At 45.8% G+C, this 20702-nt stretch overlaps 1 protein-coding gene across 1 annotated transcript; it reads left to right on the top strand.

Annotated features, from left to right (window-relative positions):
- Positions 1-1225: 1225 nt before the first annotated feature.
- Positions 1226-7116, top strand: INHBB (inhibin subunit beta B). The gene is made up of 2 exons (XM_074910520.1): positions 1226-1816; positions 4403-7116. Exons 1-2 carry the CDS (start codon positions 1414-1416, stop codon positions 5176-5178), a joined length of 1179 nt encoding a protein of 392 aa, XP_074766621.1. The 5' UTR covers positions 1226-1413; the 3' UTR covers positions 5179-7116.
- The last annotated feature ends 13586 nt before the right edge of the window (positions 7117-20702 follow it).

The raw sequence follows: 20702 nt of genomic DNA, 5'->3' as shown, positions 1-20702 counted from the left end.
TAAGCGAGGAGCGAGCCGCTTCCCCAAGACCTTCCACTGCGGATCCGAAAGGGAACATCAGACGCGTTAAAAAAAAAAAAAAAAAAAAAAAGCAAACCCAAAACCAAAAACAAAACAAAACACAGCGTTCAAGCCAGCACAAGGCGAGCGAAAGATCAAAAAGACGCGGAGAAAGAGAGAAAGGGAGACAGATTAACTGGAGCAGAGCAGCAGCAACAACAACAACAACAAAAATCACACTTAAAATAATACTAACAATAATAATAATAAAACCCAAACCACCAACAAGGGAGATATTGTTTAAAAAGAGCGAGCGAGGGAGCGAGCTGAAGAGCTGGTCTGACCGAGTGGATCCGTGCAGCTTCTCCTGGGATCGCCGGGATCGAGCCGATTCCCCGCTCCGCGGCCGCGCAGCGTGCAGTGCCGCTGCCCGCAGCGGGGGGGGGCCGCGTCGGGCGCCGCCGCAGCATCCTCGCCGGACTCCGGACCCTCCGCGCTGCTTTGAAAATAAAAGCATCTCGCTAATTAGAAACGGGGCGGTGGGGGGAGAAGACTCGCAACCGCGGAGCTGCCAGCCGCGTCCCCCTCCCCGCCGTCCCCGGCCCCCTCCCCAGCTATGCTCCGGGTCAACTTTGATGGCACGATGAGAAGCAGCGGGCGCTGAAGGGGGACAAGCGAGCGGCGCGGAGCCGACCTGCTCAGAGACCTGCACCCACGGCCTGTGGATTGTTGTCTTGCGGGGGCGGAGTGGGCGGGGGGGTACAAGTGGCATTTCTCCCCCCCCCCCCCTCCAGGCTATAAATTGGATTGTATATAAATCTGCCTCGTTTATCTCCCTGACCCCCCTCAATGACGCTGGACTAAAGATCTCCTCTCCTCCGCGGCCCGCCCGGACCTGCCGAAGCGAGCGATGGACCAGGAGCGGCTGCGCCCGGGGATGCCCCTCTGAAGCGGCGCGGGGCACCGGGGCAGCGCGGCGCCGCCTCCCCCCCCTGCTCCCCGGCTCCCCTCGCACCTCCGGCTCGCTCCCCGCTCCCCCTCCCTCCTCCCCGGGCTCCGCAGCCACCCCCTCACCTGCTGCCGTCCCCCTCCCCCGTGGAGCCGGGCTCTCCGTGCACGCCAAGCCTGCTGCCCCCCCACCCCCCCCACCCCCCAACCCCCCCCCCCGCCAACTTCGCCCTCGGTGCCTGCGTGTGCAGCCTCCCCCCTCCGCCTCCCCGGCGGCACACGCCGCTTCCCCGGGCGCCCCCTCCCTCCGCCGCGGCTCCCCCCCTGCGCGGAGCGGTTGCGGCCCCCCAGCTTGGCTGCCACCGCCCCCTCCGCGCCGCGGAGCGCACGGAGCGGCGCTGCCTGCAGACGGGCTCCCTGCGGCGCTTCGGGGCGGCCCCCAGCTCGGCCCCCCGCTCCTCCGCCATGGACGGGGCGGCTCGCCGGGGGGTGCTGGCCGCGCTGCTGGCCTGCGGGCTGCTCCTGCTGGGCGCCGCGGCCACCCCGACCCCGCCGGCCCCCGCCGGCGGCTCCCCGCAGGACACATGCACCTCCTGCGGCTTCCGGCGGCCCGAGGAGCCGGGCAAGGTGGACGGGGATTTCCTGGAGGCGGTGAAGAGGCACATCCTGAGCCGGCTGCAGATGCGGGACCGGCCCAACATCACGCACGCCGTGCCCAAGGCGGCCATGGTCACGGCGCTGCGCAAGCTGCACGCCGGCAAGGTGCGGGAGGACGGCCGCGTGGAGATCCCCAGCCTGGACGGGCAGGCGAGCGCCGGGCCCCCGGCCCACGACCCCGTCTCCGAGATCATCAGCTTCGCCGAGACAGGTGGGCGCCGCCCGGCCCCGCGCCCCTGCCGCCCGCTCTCCCCTGCCCGGCCTGGCCTCGGCCCCCCGCCCCGCCGCTCTCCCTGCCCGGCCTGCCTCGCCCCTGGCTGTCAGTCCCCCTTGCTCGACCCCTGTCAGCCCGCCCGCTCGCCCTGCCCGTCCTCCTGCCCGCCGGCGCTGTCCCCCTGCCTGACCCCTGGCAGCTCCTCTGACCGCCCTTGCCTGCCCCCCTGTGCGCCCTGCCTGCCCTCCTGCCTGCTGCAAGCACCGGACTCACCCGCGTGCCCCTTCCGCCTCGTCCTCTCATCTGCCCTGCCCGCCCTCCCTGCGGGTGCCCCTGTGCCCGGGATGCTCCCCGGGTCGCACCCTGCGGCTCCCCTCGCCGTGTCCCTCCATCCCTCCGCAGCCTCCGTGCCCCCCGGCTCCCCTCCGGCGGTCCTTCCAGCTGCACCGTGGCGTGCCTCGGTCCCCGTGGGTCCCACTGTCCCCCCTCCGCCTGTCCCGCTCCATCTCTTGCATCCCTCGCCTCGTCTGTCTGCCCTGCACGTTCATCTGGTTCACTGCATGCATCTGTCTGTTGAGGCTTGCATTTCGCCCGTCCGTTCGTTTCTCATTTATTTAGCTTTCATTCGTAGCGTTGGCCTTGTCTGTTTGTCCACTGCTTGCAGCCTCCTACCGAGCGTGTCTGTCTCCTCTCTGTCCGTCAGTCCATTTACTAACTGTGCCATCCGTCCCCACGGTACCAGCCATCTCAGTCCTGTCCAGCCATTGCAGTTATGTGTCACTGAATCCCTTCAGCGCAGCTTTCCAGCAGTTTATCCAGGCAACCACTGTGCCTGTGAACTTTGCACATCTGGCTCTAACACCATCACTCTGCGAATTATCTCTCTCTTGTCTATCTGCCCATCTCTCCTTTCCTTCATCGCTCTATCGCTCAGTTAGGTTTTTTTTCTCTCTCTATCTTCCCGTGGCATCTATATATCATTTGTCCACAAAATAAATCTCTTTCTATCCTGTATACTGCCCACTCATCTTCTTTATCTACCCTCCCACTTACCAAAGGCATATACATTTACAGTATCTATGGGATCTGTTGCATTATACATATGCTTGTTATATTCACATACAAAATTTATGGGCACACACAATCTCACACAACACAAGTGATGTGGATCGGTGCAGCAACACCGTAGCTGTTCTTTTTCTGTCACTGTCACCACAGTTTATAAAGAAGTTGTGTATTTACTAACAGGTGAAAGGCTTTGTTAGCATACATTTTGGGGTTTGTTGTTTTTTTAATAGGCTGTTGTTGGGAGATCCGGGGTGGGCTTGTACTTCCCTTTGGTATTCAATCAATCGCTGGCTTTTGTAACACTTCCAGAATCGACTTTATGTAAAACATAGACAAACACAGTGAAAATTTTTGTCACTGAAATATTACAAGGTACCAAATGGGCCCTGGAGGCACATTTGAAAGGCATCTAGGGTAACAAATGAAGACACTGACTACGCAAAAAAAAAAAAACATTCATTGACAAAAATAATAAAGATTCTTAGGAAAAGAAAAGGAAGAAAAATCTACGTGTGGCGCTGTACAGAAAGAAGTGAAACAGATAAGGGAAGATGAGAAAATCCCTTTCCAGCAATAATTTTAAATAGCGGTTGGGAGGCTTTGATGCACGGACCAGAATTACAGTCTCCGCCGTAAAGGCCAGTTTGCACATTTATCACCTACACCAAATTTAGTTAGGACTTATAGTACAAAATTGCAGGAGGGCCCCTGGTATTTCTGAAATATTTCATGCAGCAGGCTCTTTTGTTTACAAATAAGGGGTTATGTCAGACATTTGGTGACATTTGGCTTTCCGTGACAATTTAGCTCCTTTAATTCTGGTGTTATTGAAAAGTGTATTGAGAACAGCCAGGAACAGCGTTACAGTGAGAGCAAGCGCTTCACTGCCTCGCCTTGTATGGGAGTTTATCATTTCGAGGGAGAAAGGCAGAGATCGAAACGATTAATAATAGCAGATATTCTACCAGACTGAGGGGGGGTTAGCTTGATCTTTTGGACAAGCAGGCACATTGCTGAAATATTTTCCCCTCCGTCTCATGAATCCTCTCTGCTAAACCGCGATGAGAATATGTGAAAATCGAAACAAAATCCCTGCTTTGGCATTGGCATTTCAGTGGTTATTGAAAGGGCTCTCCCTGCAAGAATTGGCAGGTAGCTGAAAGTTAAAACTATTCTTAAACTGATGAGATAGCAGAGTCCGAGTGCCGGTCTTTTCAAGGTGCTGCTGTAGCGTCTCTAAAGGTGGCTGGCTGGAAAAAACCCTATATTCTGAAGAGCTCTTCTGGTGTCTGTGGATCTGACACATCTGACCACAGCCCGATGATGAACGTTGCTGTGGGAAGTCCCTTTTCGATTCATTTTGATTGCAAATTGGGGATATCTGATTCAGTGCATGCCTTCTGGCCGGCACAGCCGATCTGCTGTGCTCTAGCATTGTCCCTGAGTCCAGAATGGCACACAGGCTAACGTTTTTCCTTTTTGACTTAATCTTGCTGATCTCTCCTTATCTTGCAGACGATCTGGCCTCATCTAGAGTCCGCCTCTATTTCTTCATCTCGAATGAAGGGAACCAGAACTTGTTTGTCGTTCAAGCCAGCCTGTGGCTTTACTTGAAGCTGCTTCCATATGTCTTAGAGAAAGGCAGCAGGCGAAAAGTAAGAGTCAAAGTCTATTTCCAAGACCCGGACACTAGCAACAAGTGGAATGTGGTTGAAAAGAAAGTTGATCTCAAAAGAAGTGGTTGGCACACTTTTCCCATGACAGAGGCGATCCAGGCTCTGTTTGAGAGAGGAGAAAGGAGACTGAACTTGGATGTTCAATGTGAGGGCTGTGAAGAGTATTCAGTGCTGCCAATTTATGTGGACCCCGGGGAGGAATCCCACCGGCCTTTTTTAGTGGTGCAAGCCCGCCTCGCCGATAACAAACACAGGATCCGGAAAAGAGGCCTGGAGTGCGATGGCAGGACCAATCTATGTTGCAGGCAACAGTTTTACATTGACTTTAGACTCATTGGGTGGAATGACTGGATCATAGCACCATCAGGTTACTATGGGAATTACTGTGAAGGGAGCTGCCCGGCCTACTTGGCCGGCGTCCCGGGGTCGGCTTCCTCCTTTCACACCGCCGTCGTGAATCAGTACCGAATGCGGGGGCTGAACCCGGGCACCGTGAACTCCTGTTGCATTCCAACCAAACTTAGCACAATGTCAATGCTGTACTTTGATGATGAATATAACATTGTGAAAAGGGACGTTCCCAATATGATTGTGGAAGAATGTGGTTGTGCTTGATTTAAGGTGTGTTTTGGGGGGGGAGAGAGAGCGAGAAAGAGTGGGGGGGGGAGAGAGAGAGAGAGAGAAAAAAAACATTCCCGTACGAGATGGTGTTGGAGGAAGTTTCACTGTGTATCCAGGCATCAGTGTTGGAAAGTCACTGTGGAAAAGTTTGACAAAAAAAAAAAAAAAAAGAAAAAAAAGAAAAAAAATCATTTCACTTTGGTGTCAGGACAGTGGCAGTTTGTGGATCTTGGACACTTATATATTCTACCACTTATAAGTTAATGTTATGAAATATCTTAAAGACACACACATACACACGTAACGTGGACACGCACACAAACACGCACTCATACACACACACACACACAGACAGACACACACACACACGAGGCAGCTCAGAAAAGGTACATGAGCACAGAAAGTCAGTGACCAGTGACGACGGACCTAAATGCCTGCCAGTACGAGTGAACGGCTGAGCAGCTGTTTCCCCGCCTGCCGGCAAAGCCAGACCAAGATGAGCTCCCTTTGCTCAGGCAAAAGCACAGACTGCGAGAACATGACGTATTCTTGCACACAGGTGTCGAAATGACCAAACTTAGAAAATTATTAAAAAAAAAAGAAAAAAAAAAAAGTCAACCGTCACCTCTTAGGTCTAATGGGAAGCTGCAGGACACCTGCCTTGGGAGATGATCACTTCCTCTTAATTTAAATTTATCTAAATGTAAACATCACAGATACCCTACATCTTCCTACAGCACTTCCAGTAAGGAATTGTGTGGTACCATCAGAGAGAGAGAGAGAGAGAAAAGGGGACAGATGCATAAGCAACTGCTGTATTTCTAACATCTGCCCATTGCGAAGTCACAAACTGGGCTGGCGTGATCCGATGCTTTAACTGCCCACTAGCAACCTGTGGATGGCTACACCTGCCGTGTCTCGGAAAAGGGGATCCGATACCATGTCTGGACTGTGTTGGCATCTCTCACTGTTTGGAGAATGAAAAGTCAAAGTTGCAATCTGTGTTCTTCAATGGGGGACTCATCAAGGACACGCACGTGGGGGACGGGCAAACAAGCAACTGCCACCACAGCTAAACCAATGAACCCTAAAGAGGAGTGACAGTAACAAAGTGGAGACGTTCTGAAAAATGCAGTGCGTTTAGTAACAGGCGAGGAACATTTTAACAAGTCTTGGAAAGGAGGAGAGAGGAGAGTGCTTTCAATTTCCTTACCAGGAGGTGTCGAGGATGGCCATAAAGATCAGAAAATAATGATACAGCATAGCACTTGCAAACTGCTTGAATGCACGTATAATAGCACTTGCAAATTTCAATGCCTTGAAAAGTGGTACTTGATAGTGCACTTATCTTTGCTCACTATCTAGGTAAACAGGTGCCGCATGAGCTATGCAATTTAAAGTGTTGACCCATACTAGACAAAACTGGACTTACGATATGACTTTTTTATATTTTTTTATACTTGAAATTAAATCTTTTGCTTCTTTTTTAAAGCGAATGATTGCTTTTAATGTTTGCACTGATTTAGTTGCATGATTAGTCAAAAAACTGCCATTTGAAAAAAATGTTATTTTTATAGCAGCAAAAAATGAATACAGTTAAATGTATTATACATAAATTTTGGAACCAAAGAGGCCAACATATTAGTTATAATTTTTATGAGATGGCAAAGCCATCATATATCATGTAGTCATACTGAGCAATCCCTCACGAGGCCTACCAATTGTTTCAGGGTACAAAAATGGATTCTGTTTGTTCTATTCAGTGTCTTTTCTATACCATACGCACATGGAAGGTAGAGTGAAAAAAAAAATTACTATTGTAGAATACATTACAATATGTGCATCCTTTAAATCCAATTTTTATGTTTATTTAATAAAGTTCCTTTTAGGTTCTGTTCCATAATAATTTAAACCAAACAATTTTCACTTAGATTTGCTGTTGAAGTATTTTACATTTGTGTACAGTTTAAATAAATAAAAAAGATTGAAAACTGGATGTGCTTTTTTTTTTTTTTCTTTTTCAGTGTGTAACATCTGGAGGGACTCGCTTACTTTCATGACTGAATGCGGCTGCAGACAGTGAACTGTCGCATTAGACCGTATTCGTATTAGTCATTGCAGAAAGCCTTGTCTGAGAGCTCAGCTGCGATCCTAAAAATGTTACACTCTGGTTTTATTGCCGTCTATACATGTAAGCATCTGCTTCTTTCTATCTGCATCAGTGCAGGGTCTCTGGGCACAGGAATGGCGCTGTTCCGCATACCTGCAGGTCATTTACAGCAAGTTCCTGGTTCACCTGCTGTGTAAGAATGTAACTTCTTGTCTAGGTCACTCCCTGATCGGTTACAAGAAGTAAAAAAAATAACGTGGAAAGCACTTCCAGGAAAAAGAGGTCAATACTGTGTGATGAACTTTTTTTTTTTTTTTTTTTAATTAGCTGGCACTAAGGAAAGGTGGGGGCGTTTTTTGAGTAAAATACATAGCCTTTACTAACAAAACCCCAAAATGTTCACAAATACTCATAGAAATTCTTGTCAGCTGCGCATATATGCAGATATTGATTTCATTGATCTTCACAGATAAATTCTTCCTCCTGGAGACCTGAGCAAATGCCAGCTGAAGCTGACAGAAGGACCTCTGTTGACTTAGCAAACGTTAAATCTGACCCCGAGACCTGGAAAGTGTTGAAGAAGCAAGTTCATGCAACTAATGATGGGTTCTAGTTACAATTCACATTCAAGCGTAGCTCTGCCCATCCCTCCCCAAAGCCAGACACTGGGGTTAAACGGCTTTGTTTCGGGAGACCTCTAAGAGCAATTTGCTGTGGCTGTGTCAACAACCTGCTGCACAGAACTTTGTCCCCCAGACCAAATTTTTTGAATACTTCATAGCTTTCTCACCACCTCAAACTGCACGTTTGTTGTCAAAACCACCGCTTGCTGTTCCTGCTCCATCTCTTAGCAGCCTTCTCCCCGTCTTTGTTCCCTGGGTCAGCTGTGCTGCTGACAAGTTCAATAAATTCCCCTTGAAATCAGTGGCAAATACACACCCCTTCAGTCTGAAGGCACATTTGACCTAATATGACACTGTCGTTATGAATCAGACTGGGCTGCACTTTTAAAAATGGGATGTATTAAGAAATCTTGCCCATGGAAATGCAAGGCCCTGGAGGCTGGGTCTGGTTTGATTTTGTTCTTAATTGAAAGTGTTAGGTTTCTGAGGTTGAAGCCAAGCCCTGCATTGGACACTGGGACTCCTGTGCTGTCCCAAAAGAAGAGCAGGATGTCTCAGCATGGGATTTGGACCTGCAGCCCTGGGGAGTTGGGAGCTGCTGGCAGCCAGGATGCCGTGAGCTTGGGCTGGCCAGGAGAGAGGGGCAGAAATGGGCTGTGCTCTGCATCCCACTGCAAACCCACAGGTGAGCCTGGGATCCTGAACTCTTTCAAAAAGGCCTGCAAAGAACACCCCTTTTCTTGGTAAAAAGCTTTCACAGCTTTCTTCCCCTGCCTTCCTTGCTCCCCATTTGCAGCTATGGCCCTGAAATTCATGGGGCAAAAATAGAAACACAAAGAGCATGAATTGGTACCATGAGAGGGACATCATCAGGCAGTGGGAAGAGCTGGATCATAGTCCAGGTTCCCAGGTCCTTTTATTTTGTGTGAAGCAGTTTCTGGCAACAGATCTGAACAGAACATGCAGTTGAGTTTTCTGCAACGTGGAGTCACTCACTGCTCTGGGCACGCTGCAGATAGTGAGGTATTCCCAAGTCCTGGTGCTAACAGCAACCTGTCACACAGATTTCTAAAGCTAAAATGAAATAAAACTTAAAAGGTCTTTAATTTTGTGGGACCAATCAGAGACAGTTTGAACTTGATTTTTCAGATGTGACAAGGCTACTGCTCCTGCCAGGTTTCTGCAGAGGGCTGCAGGAATTCCACTTTTTGCATCTTCTACCTCCTGCCTTTTTAAAATCAGGAAAAATGAAAAATTAAATGCTCAAGCTTGATGGCTGCTTTTTGAAAATTTTGGGGTTTATTTTCTCATGTCATTACCATCTTCATAACACTGAGCATTCAGTTTCATTGCCTTATGCCAGGTTAGATACTGTACCTAAAAAACCAGCTGGGTCAGGTCCATACCCACCCTGAGGTGCCTCTCTCTTGTCTCTGATGGTCTTTGAATTTGGTGTTGTAAATGTTAAATCACTGTCTTCTATCATGCGGCAGAATCAATCTCTGCAGCTGGAAGATATTCTTCCTTTAATGTATTCTAACACGGGTAAAACCCCAGTTCTGGTACCTCAACCTCCCACTGGCGTTAATGAGGATGGTGTGAACAGGGTGACTGTCACGATGTGGTAGAACACTTGGTGGATTAACTCTGCATGCATCACGTATTTCCACACGTAACAGACACCTGCTCCAAAATTGCCAGCTCTCACCTGCTTTGCTTTGTTACTTGTGAGAGATGAAATCAGCAGCTGAAACTAATTGCTGCACTCCCCTGACATGGGAGAAAAGGGAAACCCCTCACTGAATGAATCCTTCTTAAGAATAATATTTGTTTGGATGGGTTTCTGCTGTGAATGGTTGAAGACCATTTTGCAAAATGGATTAGGAATACAATTTTCTGTCTAAGAGGAGAATCTGTTTCTGTTAATACTGGTGTCAGTCTGCAGTAGCTCCCCTAAAGTCTGCAGATGTAACTCAGGCTCGCACCAATATAACTAAAGAAACACCTCGATCTGTTTTTCTTGAAATCCTGATTGGGCCCAGCTCATTCTCAGTATTTCTAAAAAAATTTTTTTTTGTTTTCCTTAGATTAGATTTAGCAAAACCCACAGATGTTGCATGAGAGATCAGAACAGAGGAGAAGACACCTCATCTGGTCATGAACACAAGGAGATTCTCCCTGCATACACTGGAATTTGGCCAGGAATTAGCAATCTTCATTTAGTAGCTTTCATTTGCTTGCCCAGTCAGTACCCTTGAACCAAAAGCTGGATTTACCTGACTGCTTGTAATGGTAGGGGCCAATTTTATTTGGGTAACTTCATTGATTTCAGGGGAATTGTTTCTGATTTGTACTAGAATAAGTGGGAGCAGATTTAGGTTCTTTAATGTTCTTCCAGTTTAGCTCTTGGAATAACTTATATTTCATTATTATGTGTTTATGTAATTAGTGCAATTATATCAAATTATATAATTGGTACAATTACTTGGACTCATGTAACCACTGCATATAGCATTCCATGCTGTAAAATCTTTTACTCTGGAAAAAAAAAAAGAAGCCAATATTACTTGGGAATCTTAATTTGTTTTTAAATTCCAGTATCAAATTTAGGGCCTGACCACATGCAAGGAACTTCTGGTTCACATCAGTAGAACTTCTCTGAGCAGGCAGCTTGCAGCCTTCATCATAGATATTGGGTTTTTAATCTGATTTGGCCAATTCTGTTCAACAGAGGCCCTCCTTGAATGTGTGTAGCTCTAACCAGTCTTCCTTGTATGAAGCAGAGATGTCAAGCTTTTACACACATGCCATATAACCTGAGAGTCTTTGAAGCCATCAGAGACCTGAGATATACATACGGCTTCCTTATACTCGATCAGATTTGCCATCTTTGTGATCTGCTGCTGAGAATTTTAAGATAATAATTTTATTAATTCATAAGATGCCTCTATTTGGTACTTGAAATTTTTGTCCCCCACTATAATCTTCTTCCAGGGTACACTGTTATGGAAGCTTGGAAATAGAAGGGGTCAGCAAAGGGGTCTGCAGTGGGCAAAGTCAAAGTAAGCATATCCAGCAAAACAGAAAAAAGGGCAAGAACAAAGCCCAAGTATATCGATTTCCTTAAGTCAGACATCACCATCAATGCAGACCCAGGATGAGAGCTGTGGTTGCAGGCCACCTGATGGACCTCTCCTAATGAAAGGATCAGCCCTCCCAGGTGCTGAGCATTTCAATTGCCCGGCCCAAATGCAAGCATTGACTCCAGCTGCACAGTGCGCAGACCCCAGGTGAGGCACATCTCTACCTAATGATAGCTCTGCAGAGCCCGGCTGCTGCATCTCCTTCTCACTTTGGATCTGCTTTTGGAAAGTGTTTACCTCCCAGTGTTTTCCTGCAGACTGGCCTTTGAAATCAGGCTGGGAGAGGCAGCTGCAGCCTACTACAGCACAGCCATTTTAGGGCTGCAGCTAGCGCTGCCTTGCTGCCTTTCTCCAGCTGGTAAGTGTGCTCAGTGCTTGTTATTTTTATCTTGAGCTTTTGCTTTGTTTTTGAGGATAATTGCACATTATTGCTGCAATATGTTATAATAAGTGCTATGAAGATGGCTATTGTATCCAAGGGGAAAGAAGATGTGGCTGGGGAGCAAACTTAAACCTACGTGTCAGCAAAACAAACACGCCGTGTTTGGGCTGTGTCAGTCAAGTGGTACCAAAGTGGCATTTAGGTTTTGCCCAAGTGGAGGCTGCAGGGCTGATCTTGTCCCTCTTTGCTTTGTTGGATGGAGTGGTTCGTGTCTGTTCCTGCAGAAGAGTTTGTCACAAGCCGTGGAAGAGCTGCAGTGGCTGTGCTTTCCTGCGGCCAGAGCTTAGCAACTTGCTTGGGTGATGGGGAAGCCGGTCCTGGGCAGCGCAGCAGGAGCAAGGTAGGAGGGATGGATGCTCACGGGGCATCCATTTGAGGATGAAAGGTTATAAATGCTGCCAGAATTGGCTCCTGCGAGCTGGAGTAGACTGGGCTCTTGGCCTCTGGACCCCCCTGTCCCACCTTCTATTCACTATGTTCTCTGTAATCAGGTTTGGTCTCTTAGGACTTTTTTTTGGGTCAGATTTTGGAACTGACCCACAGCTGTGGGACTCCAATCATTAAAAAAAATAATTCAAGACCTTGTAAATTAAGGCCTTGGGCTCTTATGAAAGGAAACAAACAACTCTTATCTGTCTTAATGAGAGTCGTATATATGTATTTTGTATCCAATTGTATGAATTATCTTTAGCAGTGATACTTTGTAAGACCATGTAATTTATGAGGTGGTTATCAGTGACTCATAAGTATTTATTTATGTCTTATGTGCATTGTGTATGTTTGGCTTGATCAGGGTGGCATGTTTGCATGGGTGAGAGTGCACTTTATGTGTAAACACAGAGACAAGAAGAGCAAGGCTTTCTTTAAGCAAATCAACTTTTGCCATGTTAATGCCTTTGTAATAAAACGTATTTTGGGGATCTTCATGATAGATTGGTGATAATGCAGCGTAGCTACCCACTTTCTTGAGTAGATTCCTTGACTTTTGGGTACCTCATCCTAAGTATGTTGTCCTGCGTTAAGTATGTGGTACATAGGTGCCCTTGTGATGGCTGAGGAGAAGGCAGCCTCTCCTCAGACGTGGCTGTGCTCCAGCCAGATCCACATCCAAGAGAGCGCAACAAACCACTTTTGCTCAACCCGTGTTTTGAAATTGTTCAGAAGCTGGTTTGGTCTTTAGCACAGTTCGGAGCAACCTTAAGGCTGCCTTTAGGATAGCTGCCAGGGTCCCCAGTGCTGCTGTAAAGCTGAGAGAGCCAGAATACCATAGTGCCATGGTCACTCATCCAGAACTGGGCCATGCTTTCTATACTGGGAGCTGCTGGGCGGCACTTGGGCAGAGTGGAGCCCACCTAAGATTCTGTCCCTGGTGTCTCTCATTAGCTACGTGATCGTCACAGAGACTTAGGATTTAAGCCAGCTTTGTTTATATTAGCTGCATATCACAGTGGTTAAATCACTATGTTATCAACGTGTCAATGAATCAAGTCCCTATGTTTCATTTTATGGGCAGATTCCCCTTACTTTGTTCCTATTTTCTCCTCTCCCCTGCCCCCCCCCCCCCCCCCCCCCCGACAATTGTAGGCTTGTGAATCTTGGCGAGCCGTGCTTCTAGACCATAACCCCTTAAACTGGGTTACTGCATCAAGCAGAAAAACTAAAGCTATGTTTAAGTTTTACCCCAAATGAAAGCTTTTTCTACTCTGTGTGTCACAAATAGACTTTTAATTATGGGAAGCACATGCTGTAAGTGCACCCCAGGATTTGATTCTATGCTCTGTCTGTCGAGCTTGTGAATGTGCCAGCTCTTACAGTAATCTTTTTCTTCAGCATCACCAGTTGCAGTCCCCAGTTACCAGATATACAAAACAAAAGGAACAGCAAACCAGTTTGTGTGCTGATGGCCACCAGTTTTCCATCTCCAACAGACTTTCTTGTGATAATGCTGAACGCTACAACAATTCAGATGTGCTCTGTGACTTCCTGGGTTTAAAAATCTGTTGGTGTTAATATAGGGCCAGATTTACTCACTCACACCTGTGGAAAGCGGATTCAAAATCCGACCAAATCGGAATTCCCCAGTCAATTACAGTCATAAACAGGCTGCAAGACTGCATGGAGCAAAGCCTGTAGCACTTTTGGTGCAATATCGGAGCCTAGCTGAAGATGCTGCAACTCTATGAGCTTCCATTCAGTTGCACTCATTTGCACCAGGTGTGAATTTATCCTGTTGGCTTGTAGACAAAACCCTTGGTTTAGATCAGTCAGCAGTCGGGCTCCTGGTATTGTGTTCTGTGTTTCTCCGTAGCTGGTGATAGCAGCTATTGTTCTTTTCTGCAATATGTTCACGGCATCAGGCATTATGACTCATCTCATAATACCATTGTGAGCCGTTTGTTTAATAATACAGCATCCGTATCATGTCACTCTAGCAATGTTCTTAATTCTTTCTACTATTAACTTCTGTTTTGAAGTGTTTATACTTGTAACTTAGCTTTTCAAATTCTCACTGGGTGTAAGCTGGTGTAAGAGGAAAAGAAGTTCATAAACACATCTGAAAGAATCAGACAAATAATATATTGGCCATGCCTGATTAGAAAAGTGAAAGGAATTGTATTTGTTTAATACTTTTCTTGGCTAGTAATAAACAGTAATACAGGTTTCATCAACACCTAGAAAGGAAAATGATGGTTCTACGTGTAGGGTTTTTTTTCACTCCTGTAGGACTAGTTGGATTTAAACGTTAATGGTATCTTTTAATTTGACAAAGGAGGATGCTGAAAAAAGGTAACTTGTCTTTTTCCTGTCAACCAATTTAGTAATTTGTTAGGGTATTTGACCTTTTAGGCAGGGGTGTATCTACCTCCTATCTAGAGATCTTTGAAGCCATTTGTGCATCTATGGCACTGTGCAGAAAATGAAGACCCTCTTTTGGTTTCCCTTTCTGTCCACTGAGAGAAGAGAGGCACAGTATCCAGCAAATATTTGGGCAGCAGATCTTATGTTGAAGCTGTTGGAGCAGGAACCCTTAGCCTATAAATGATTCGGGGTCAAGGAACATCTGAAAAGTTTTTTGTTGTTCTGGTGTTGTGGTGTGCTTTTTTTGTTGGTTTCTTTTTTGTTGTTGTTGTTGGGTTTGTTTTTCTGTCTGATCAGTTTAGCTTCTGGCAAGCTTGTTATACAATGACAACCCAGAGGTGTCTTTCTGGAACTTAAATGTAGTACTGTTCTATTCTGCTGGGATGTCTGCAGTGACCCTTTATTGGGGCTCGGAGTAAATCTTGCCATAATTGATAGAAACAGCTTTAAAAGAAAAGCAAAACAGATCATGAAGGAAAGAAAGAGCTGATAAAGCTTCTAGCATCAAGAGTGTGCATGTTGAAACACTCTCTAATTATATATTTATCCAATCCAGTTAATACTACAGAGCTTGCAAAAAAAGCCCCATAATTAGGGGTTATGAAAATGTCTACATAGCAATAATATGGCACCTAAATATAGCATCTTTCCTCCTGAAGCACTTTACATCATTTGAGAACCATGGACTCAATTCACAGCTGGCATTCACAGGTGCAACCTTATTGATTTTGATGGCATAGTGCCATTTTTACCAGGGATGAATTTTGTCATAAATGGAAGTTTTATCTATCCTACGGGCTTGCAGGGCTGCCCATCACAGTAGTATCTGCGTATCTTTTACGTTAAATTAGCTGGCAATAGCAAAAGCTTTAGCAGACTTCATAGTCTCTGCCGCATCTGCCTTCTCATGCTGCAGAAGTCTTTGCTCAGGCTAAACTTATTTGTACTGTGTATTTTGGGGATGGAGCGGGAAGAACAGCTGATGGTGGCAAAGGTGTGTGATGCTCTTTAGGTGGGTAAAGATGGCTGTGGCCATAGGTTTGTTTAATGTTTCTGTGGGAAGCTGTTTTCATGGTTGTAGTTTCTGGATTGAGAGCATCAGGATTTTGGGAGTTCTGTTGTTCAGAGCACACCTAGAAGCTCAGACATGTGTTTCTGAATGCAGCAGGACCTGTCCAGCATCGATGGGGTGAAAGAGTAGCACTGCACATTATTTTATAACAGAATTTAATACTGCTTTATACAATTTAAAAAAATATAAGTGAACTTTGTCCAAACTAGAATTTGGCCAAGTCGCCATGGCTAACGCTCAACATTACAAAGTACTACTAGACTCCTGAGTGTCAGGATAGACCCTGGAGATTTTGGTCTACTCTGCTGCTTCACAGATTTCCTGCAAAACTAAGGACAAACCTTTTAGCTACTTCATACTACCTCTAACATGGGAAAGAGTGTTTCCTGAGTGCAACGTGAAAGGGTTGTACCGGGAGCTCAGAATGAAAGGAAAAAGAGATAGTTTACACTTCAGCCATATTTGCCACTACCTTGAATAGCACAAGCCATTCTGGACTGCTCATCTCAAACACAGCAGAACTTGAAATAGTTGAGGGAAAGGTGAAAATGCTGAGCTGAACATCTTCCATGTGAGAAATAATCTATTGGGCTGAAACTTCTCAGCCTGAAGAGGAGGAGGTTAGTGGGGTAGGAGTGAATTCTGCAAGGCAGCGGCAGTAGTCAGAAGGTGGGCAGGGATTGTTTGTTCTGTGGCAGTACCTCAATTAAGGTCATTAAATGAACTAGAAGCAGCCAGGCTCAAAGCAAACAAAAGAAGATGTTCTCTATGTAGCTGGTAGTGGACACAAGGAATTCACTGCCAAAGGTGGCTGTGGAGGCTAAAAGCTTATTAGAGTTCAAAGGATGACTGGACAAGTTTGTGTAAAGAAATGCATGGAAGATTACTAAGCAGCTAGAAACCACATCTGGCTTAGGAAATACCTTGATCTGAAAATAGCTGGAGGCTAGCAGAAATGTGAGGGAAATAGCTTAAGTAGTTGCCTTGCTTCTACTGTTTTCTGGCTGTCTGACCGCTACAGGAGACTCAATGCTGGGCTAGATGGACCGGTATGGCCATCCTTCTGCTTGTACTCGATGTGGCAACTCTGCTATGCAGATTGTTGCAGCAGGCGCACGAGTGTCCTTGCTCTGGAGGTGTTGTGTGTTCCAGTTCTCCTCTGGTCTCAACTGGGGAGCTTGGTCTCATGTTGTCTGTGAAGATCTGGGTTCAGATCCTCTGTGAAATGCATCTGGATGATGTTTTGTACTGGAATACCAGATTAGTGTGAATGGAGAGACTGTGGAGTACTGAAAATCAGCCCCGTTTCCTGTAATAGCCAATTTTCCTTCGAGGCCTCTTCTCTGAAGCTTTACAAGACAGACCCTGCATAGCTCTGAAAGGATCGAGGAGCTGTAAAGTCTTATTGTGAAATAGAATAAATTATATTGAGCAACTCCTACACACACACATACAGGAGAAAAAATTTCACCTCCTCCCATAATATCAGATTGTTGATATTCTTTGCATAGAACTTTAAGAAATAAACAAATGCATTCATTAACATTTACCCAGTAAGGTGAACTGAGGACAGAATATCAGTCCAGATACCCAGGCTTATCTCTGAATTTCCTGGATTTTATGGGTTTAAGTCTAACTCTGAACAGGTCTTACAGGCATTTTCTTAGTGGATTAGAAGGGTCTGTGTTTGGAGTGTCCCATCTATAGTACCTATGGGATTGTACAAAGCTCTAGTTTTACTATTTGTATCTGTTTTAAAATCCTGCTATTCATTTGCCTGAGTCAAATGGTTTTCAAACTGGAATTAAAGTTGGGCATATAGCATGAGGAGAGTACACATCTGGAAAGAGCTCGAAAGATGGAACCAACGTTTCACAGACAATGTTGGAAAACAAACAAAAAACCCTCTGAAAATGTGCTCTGCAGATGGGTCTTTATATTTTCTTCCCCATTATTTTAATGGGGAAAATTTGTCTTTAACAGAAAGGTATTCAGCACAATAACAGCAGGAAAATGACTCAATGGGTGTAATTTTCCAGGATATCTTTTGGTCTTGGTCAGAGCACAACTTCTTCTGTGCCAAGAGACTCTGTTCTTCACGGGGTGGCTGCACTGTCAAAAATGCCATCCCCTTCGTTGGTGTCTTCTGCTGAAACAGCACTGAATGAAGCTGTCAGTTTGCTAGGGGTATTTCTCCAGTAGCAGTTCCTGGTATGGGCCTCTGCCATGGGCTTGCCTAATTTGCCACAGAAAGCGTCGTGTGGCTCGGGCGGCCAATCCCAGCTCCAAAGATGGTGTGCTTGTTTCAAGCTTGTGCCAAGCCATCTGTAAGATTTGTCAGATAAATGTGACTAGCGAAGTGGCACTCGTGAGCAGATGAAGGGAAATTCCCTAGGGGATTCTTTATTCGCTCGTCATTAGCAGGAGAGGCAGTGGGAAAATTAATTGTTTAGCTGTTCAAAACACTGGTGAACATTTGATACCGAATAATCTTTAAGTGGGGGGATGTTGAATGTGTTTTGAGCAGCCCAGACTCAGTGCTGGAGACAGCATCGTGTTTTGCAAGCCAGGCTTGTCTTGGTGAAGAAGGATAAGGATATCTGAGTTTCTCGGTTTTCTATTTTGCCTTGAAACCAACCACCTCTCCTACCTGGAGTAGCCTTATTCAAAGTGAGCTGAGGCATGGAGCAGCCTGGAGCTGCATTGCTGCTGTTCACCTGTGTGTGTCCCAGATCTTAATTGGAAAATAAAATCTGCCCCTGCTGTGAGAAAGTACTGCCTATTCATTAAATGAAACCTGCTCGTGGGCTCTTTGTTGGCAGCTTTGCAATGAGGACTAAATCTTGCTGGCTCTAGTCATGAGGCTGACTTAGATGTGGAGCAAGCTTACTGAGTTTTGTCACTGGTTTTTTTTGTGAGCTAAAGTGGGCCCACCGTCCATGATGATGAGAAAGAGGTCACCAGTCTCTTCCATACAACTCTTTTGGTGCAACTTAATTTGCGTACTAAAGGGAGTTTTCGGTCTTGAAAGTGAATAATCTAAGCTCCTGTGATTGCCTTCCCCAGGCAAGATGTTTTAGGCAAAAAAGCCCTTCGTTGTTGTTTTTGTGGTGGGACAAGAAGGTTTTATGGCATCTCTGTTCATGTGCTGACAAAGGCATATGTGGCACAGAGTATCCTGCTTCTGTTGCCATCAGCCCTATTACTCATTCAAATTCTACTTAAATTTAAACTGGAGCTTAGAAATTTAGGGAAACATCATCCTCTTGAAAGCTATAACATTCTAGCTGTACTGGTTGAGATCTTTTCCTCCCAGGGAGGATTGGGTGAGGAGATTAAGCTGGTGTTTGGGGAACAGGAGAGAATGGAGCTTGCAGCATTCCCAGTTGCCCAAACCGAACCATGGACTGGAGAGCAGTACAGCTCTCATCTCCAGGGAGGCTGACTGGAGAGCTGGTGAAGGGGACATAGGGAGAGAGGTTTTCCCCTACTGAATCCCATAAAAGCATTCACTCAGAAGGCTTGCTGGTGTATGGTACTGTGAAAGATTCAGATATTATCTCCCACCACTTCACATAAGTCAAGATGAAAACCAAACCAACCAATCCAGAAAATAATTTCCCATAGAAAGGGTCCCAAATCCACATTCAACAGCTTCCCTATGTGGGAAAACTTTCAAAAGCTGAACGCCTCTGCAGATCCAATAAGCTTGAGGGAGACACGAAGCAATATCTGACTTCAGATGGTAATATGTGAAATGTAAGACTGTATCAGTGAATAGGTTGTTTGTCAGATGCAGCAGGTTTCGTCAGTGAAAAGATATTTGTGAATTTGGGTTGAATGCACTTGATAGCTAGAAAAATCAGGATATTCCAACAACAGCTCCAGATCTTGCTTCAGCTTTCATGTGAATAAATGAACTTCTGTTGATTCCAACACAATGTTGCTTGCTCACATGAGATGGGTCGTCTTTTATACAGGAAAAAGTTACATCACAGGAGACATCTGATGTTTTAATGTGTCCTGGCATATCGATGGATACATCCAGTGGAGAACAATCTCGGACACTTGGTCTGCATTTGTGCTTTGCTGGAGATTTGCTATGTAACCTCAAGCAAATCTATTAATCTCCAAGTACCTCAATTCCCCAAATGCAAAATGGAGATAATAAAACATAACTCCCTTAGCAGGGTAAACACATTAAAAAATGCACTTAAAAGCAGTTGGGTACTAGATTAATGGAGACCTATATCTTGTGGGGAAGATTTGTTGTATTATAAATAATATGTCTTCACAATTATTCCATTTAGTCTGCCTTGAAGCCTTCAAAGACATACCACGCAAATGTTTACTGGCAGCGTGTTTCCCCCCTTTTATTGGCCAACAACATGTTTAGACCAGACTTTGCTGTGGCAAAGTATTTCAGCGCATTGCACATGGCAAATGGCTCTTTTACTGGAAAAGTAGGGTGGTGGTTTTTTTTTTTTTTTCCAGAGAATACCCCAAATAGTGCTGTACTCAGCAAAAGTCTGTGCACCTGGAATAGCTGTCTCTGAGCAGATTTTCCTTGCAAAACGTTTGTTATGCTTCTGCCTAAAGCTTTTGATTGAAATGGAGAATGAAGGAGATCTGGTGGGTACCAAGGACGAACTTTTTAAGGGCAAATTAACTTTACAGGCTACCTGAAAGAACTTGGGTATATCTCCAGTCAGCTGAGCAGTGCTGGTGCCAGGATGTCCTGGACAAAAATGCCAGTGTTGCAGAGCGCAGTTGAATTACCTAGGGTACAAAGTTGGGGTCCTGGGGGACTCCCACTACAACGTTGATGCACAGGAGCTATTCAAGCCATTAGACCACCCACTGTTTTAGCAGTGCTACCTACCTTCCCTGGACTGTGTAATTACTCTTGTCGCATTACTGAGGATCACATAGAAATATTGCAAGCATTTGCCTTGAACTTGGAGTGTTGAGGCTTGTGTAAGGCGGGGGGAAAAAAACCCTGTGTAGCCTTAAAATGAAGGGTGTGATTCTTACCCCATTTGTGCTTGTTTTAAGGTGGTTTTGACTCTGCTGGAGTAAGTCCTCTTTAACATTGATGTAATGGGTTCAGAAACAGGCCTCTGTGTGTTTGTGAAATATCATTGCCTGCCTAAAAGAGGTGTATATGACAGTATTTTGAGAAAACCAGCAGCCTGGAATTGGCATTTGCTTCAGTTCAAATAAGATTTTTTTTTTTTTTCCCTTCATACAGTGAAAAGCCAGCATGATG

This window comes from Athene noctua, chromosome 7 (genome assembly GCF_965140245.1).
Source record: "Athene noctua chromosome 7, bAthNoc1.hap1.1, whole genome shotgun sequence".
Classification (NCBI taxonomy): domain Eukaryota; kingdom Metazoa; phylum Chordata; class Aves; order Strigiformes; family Strigidae; genus Athene; species Athene noctua.
This window is presented reverse-complemented; position numbering and strand designations above follow the sequence as displayed.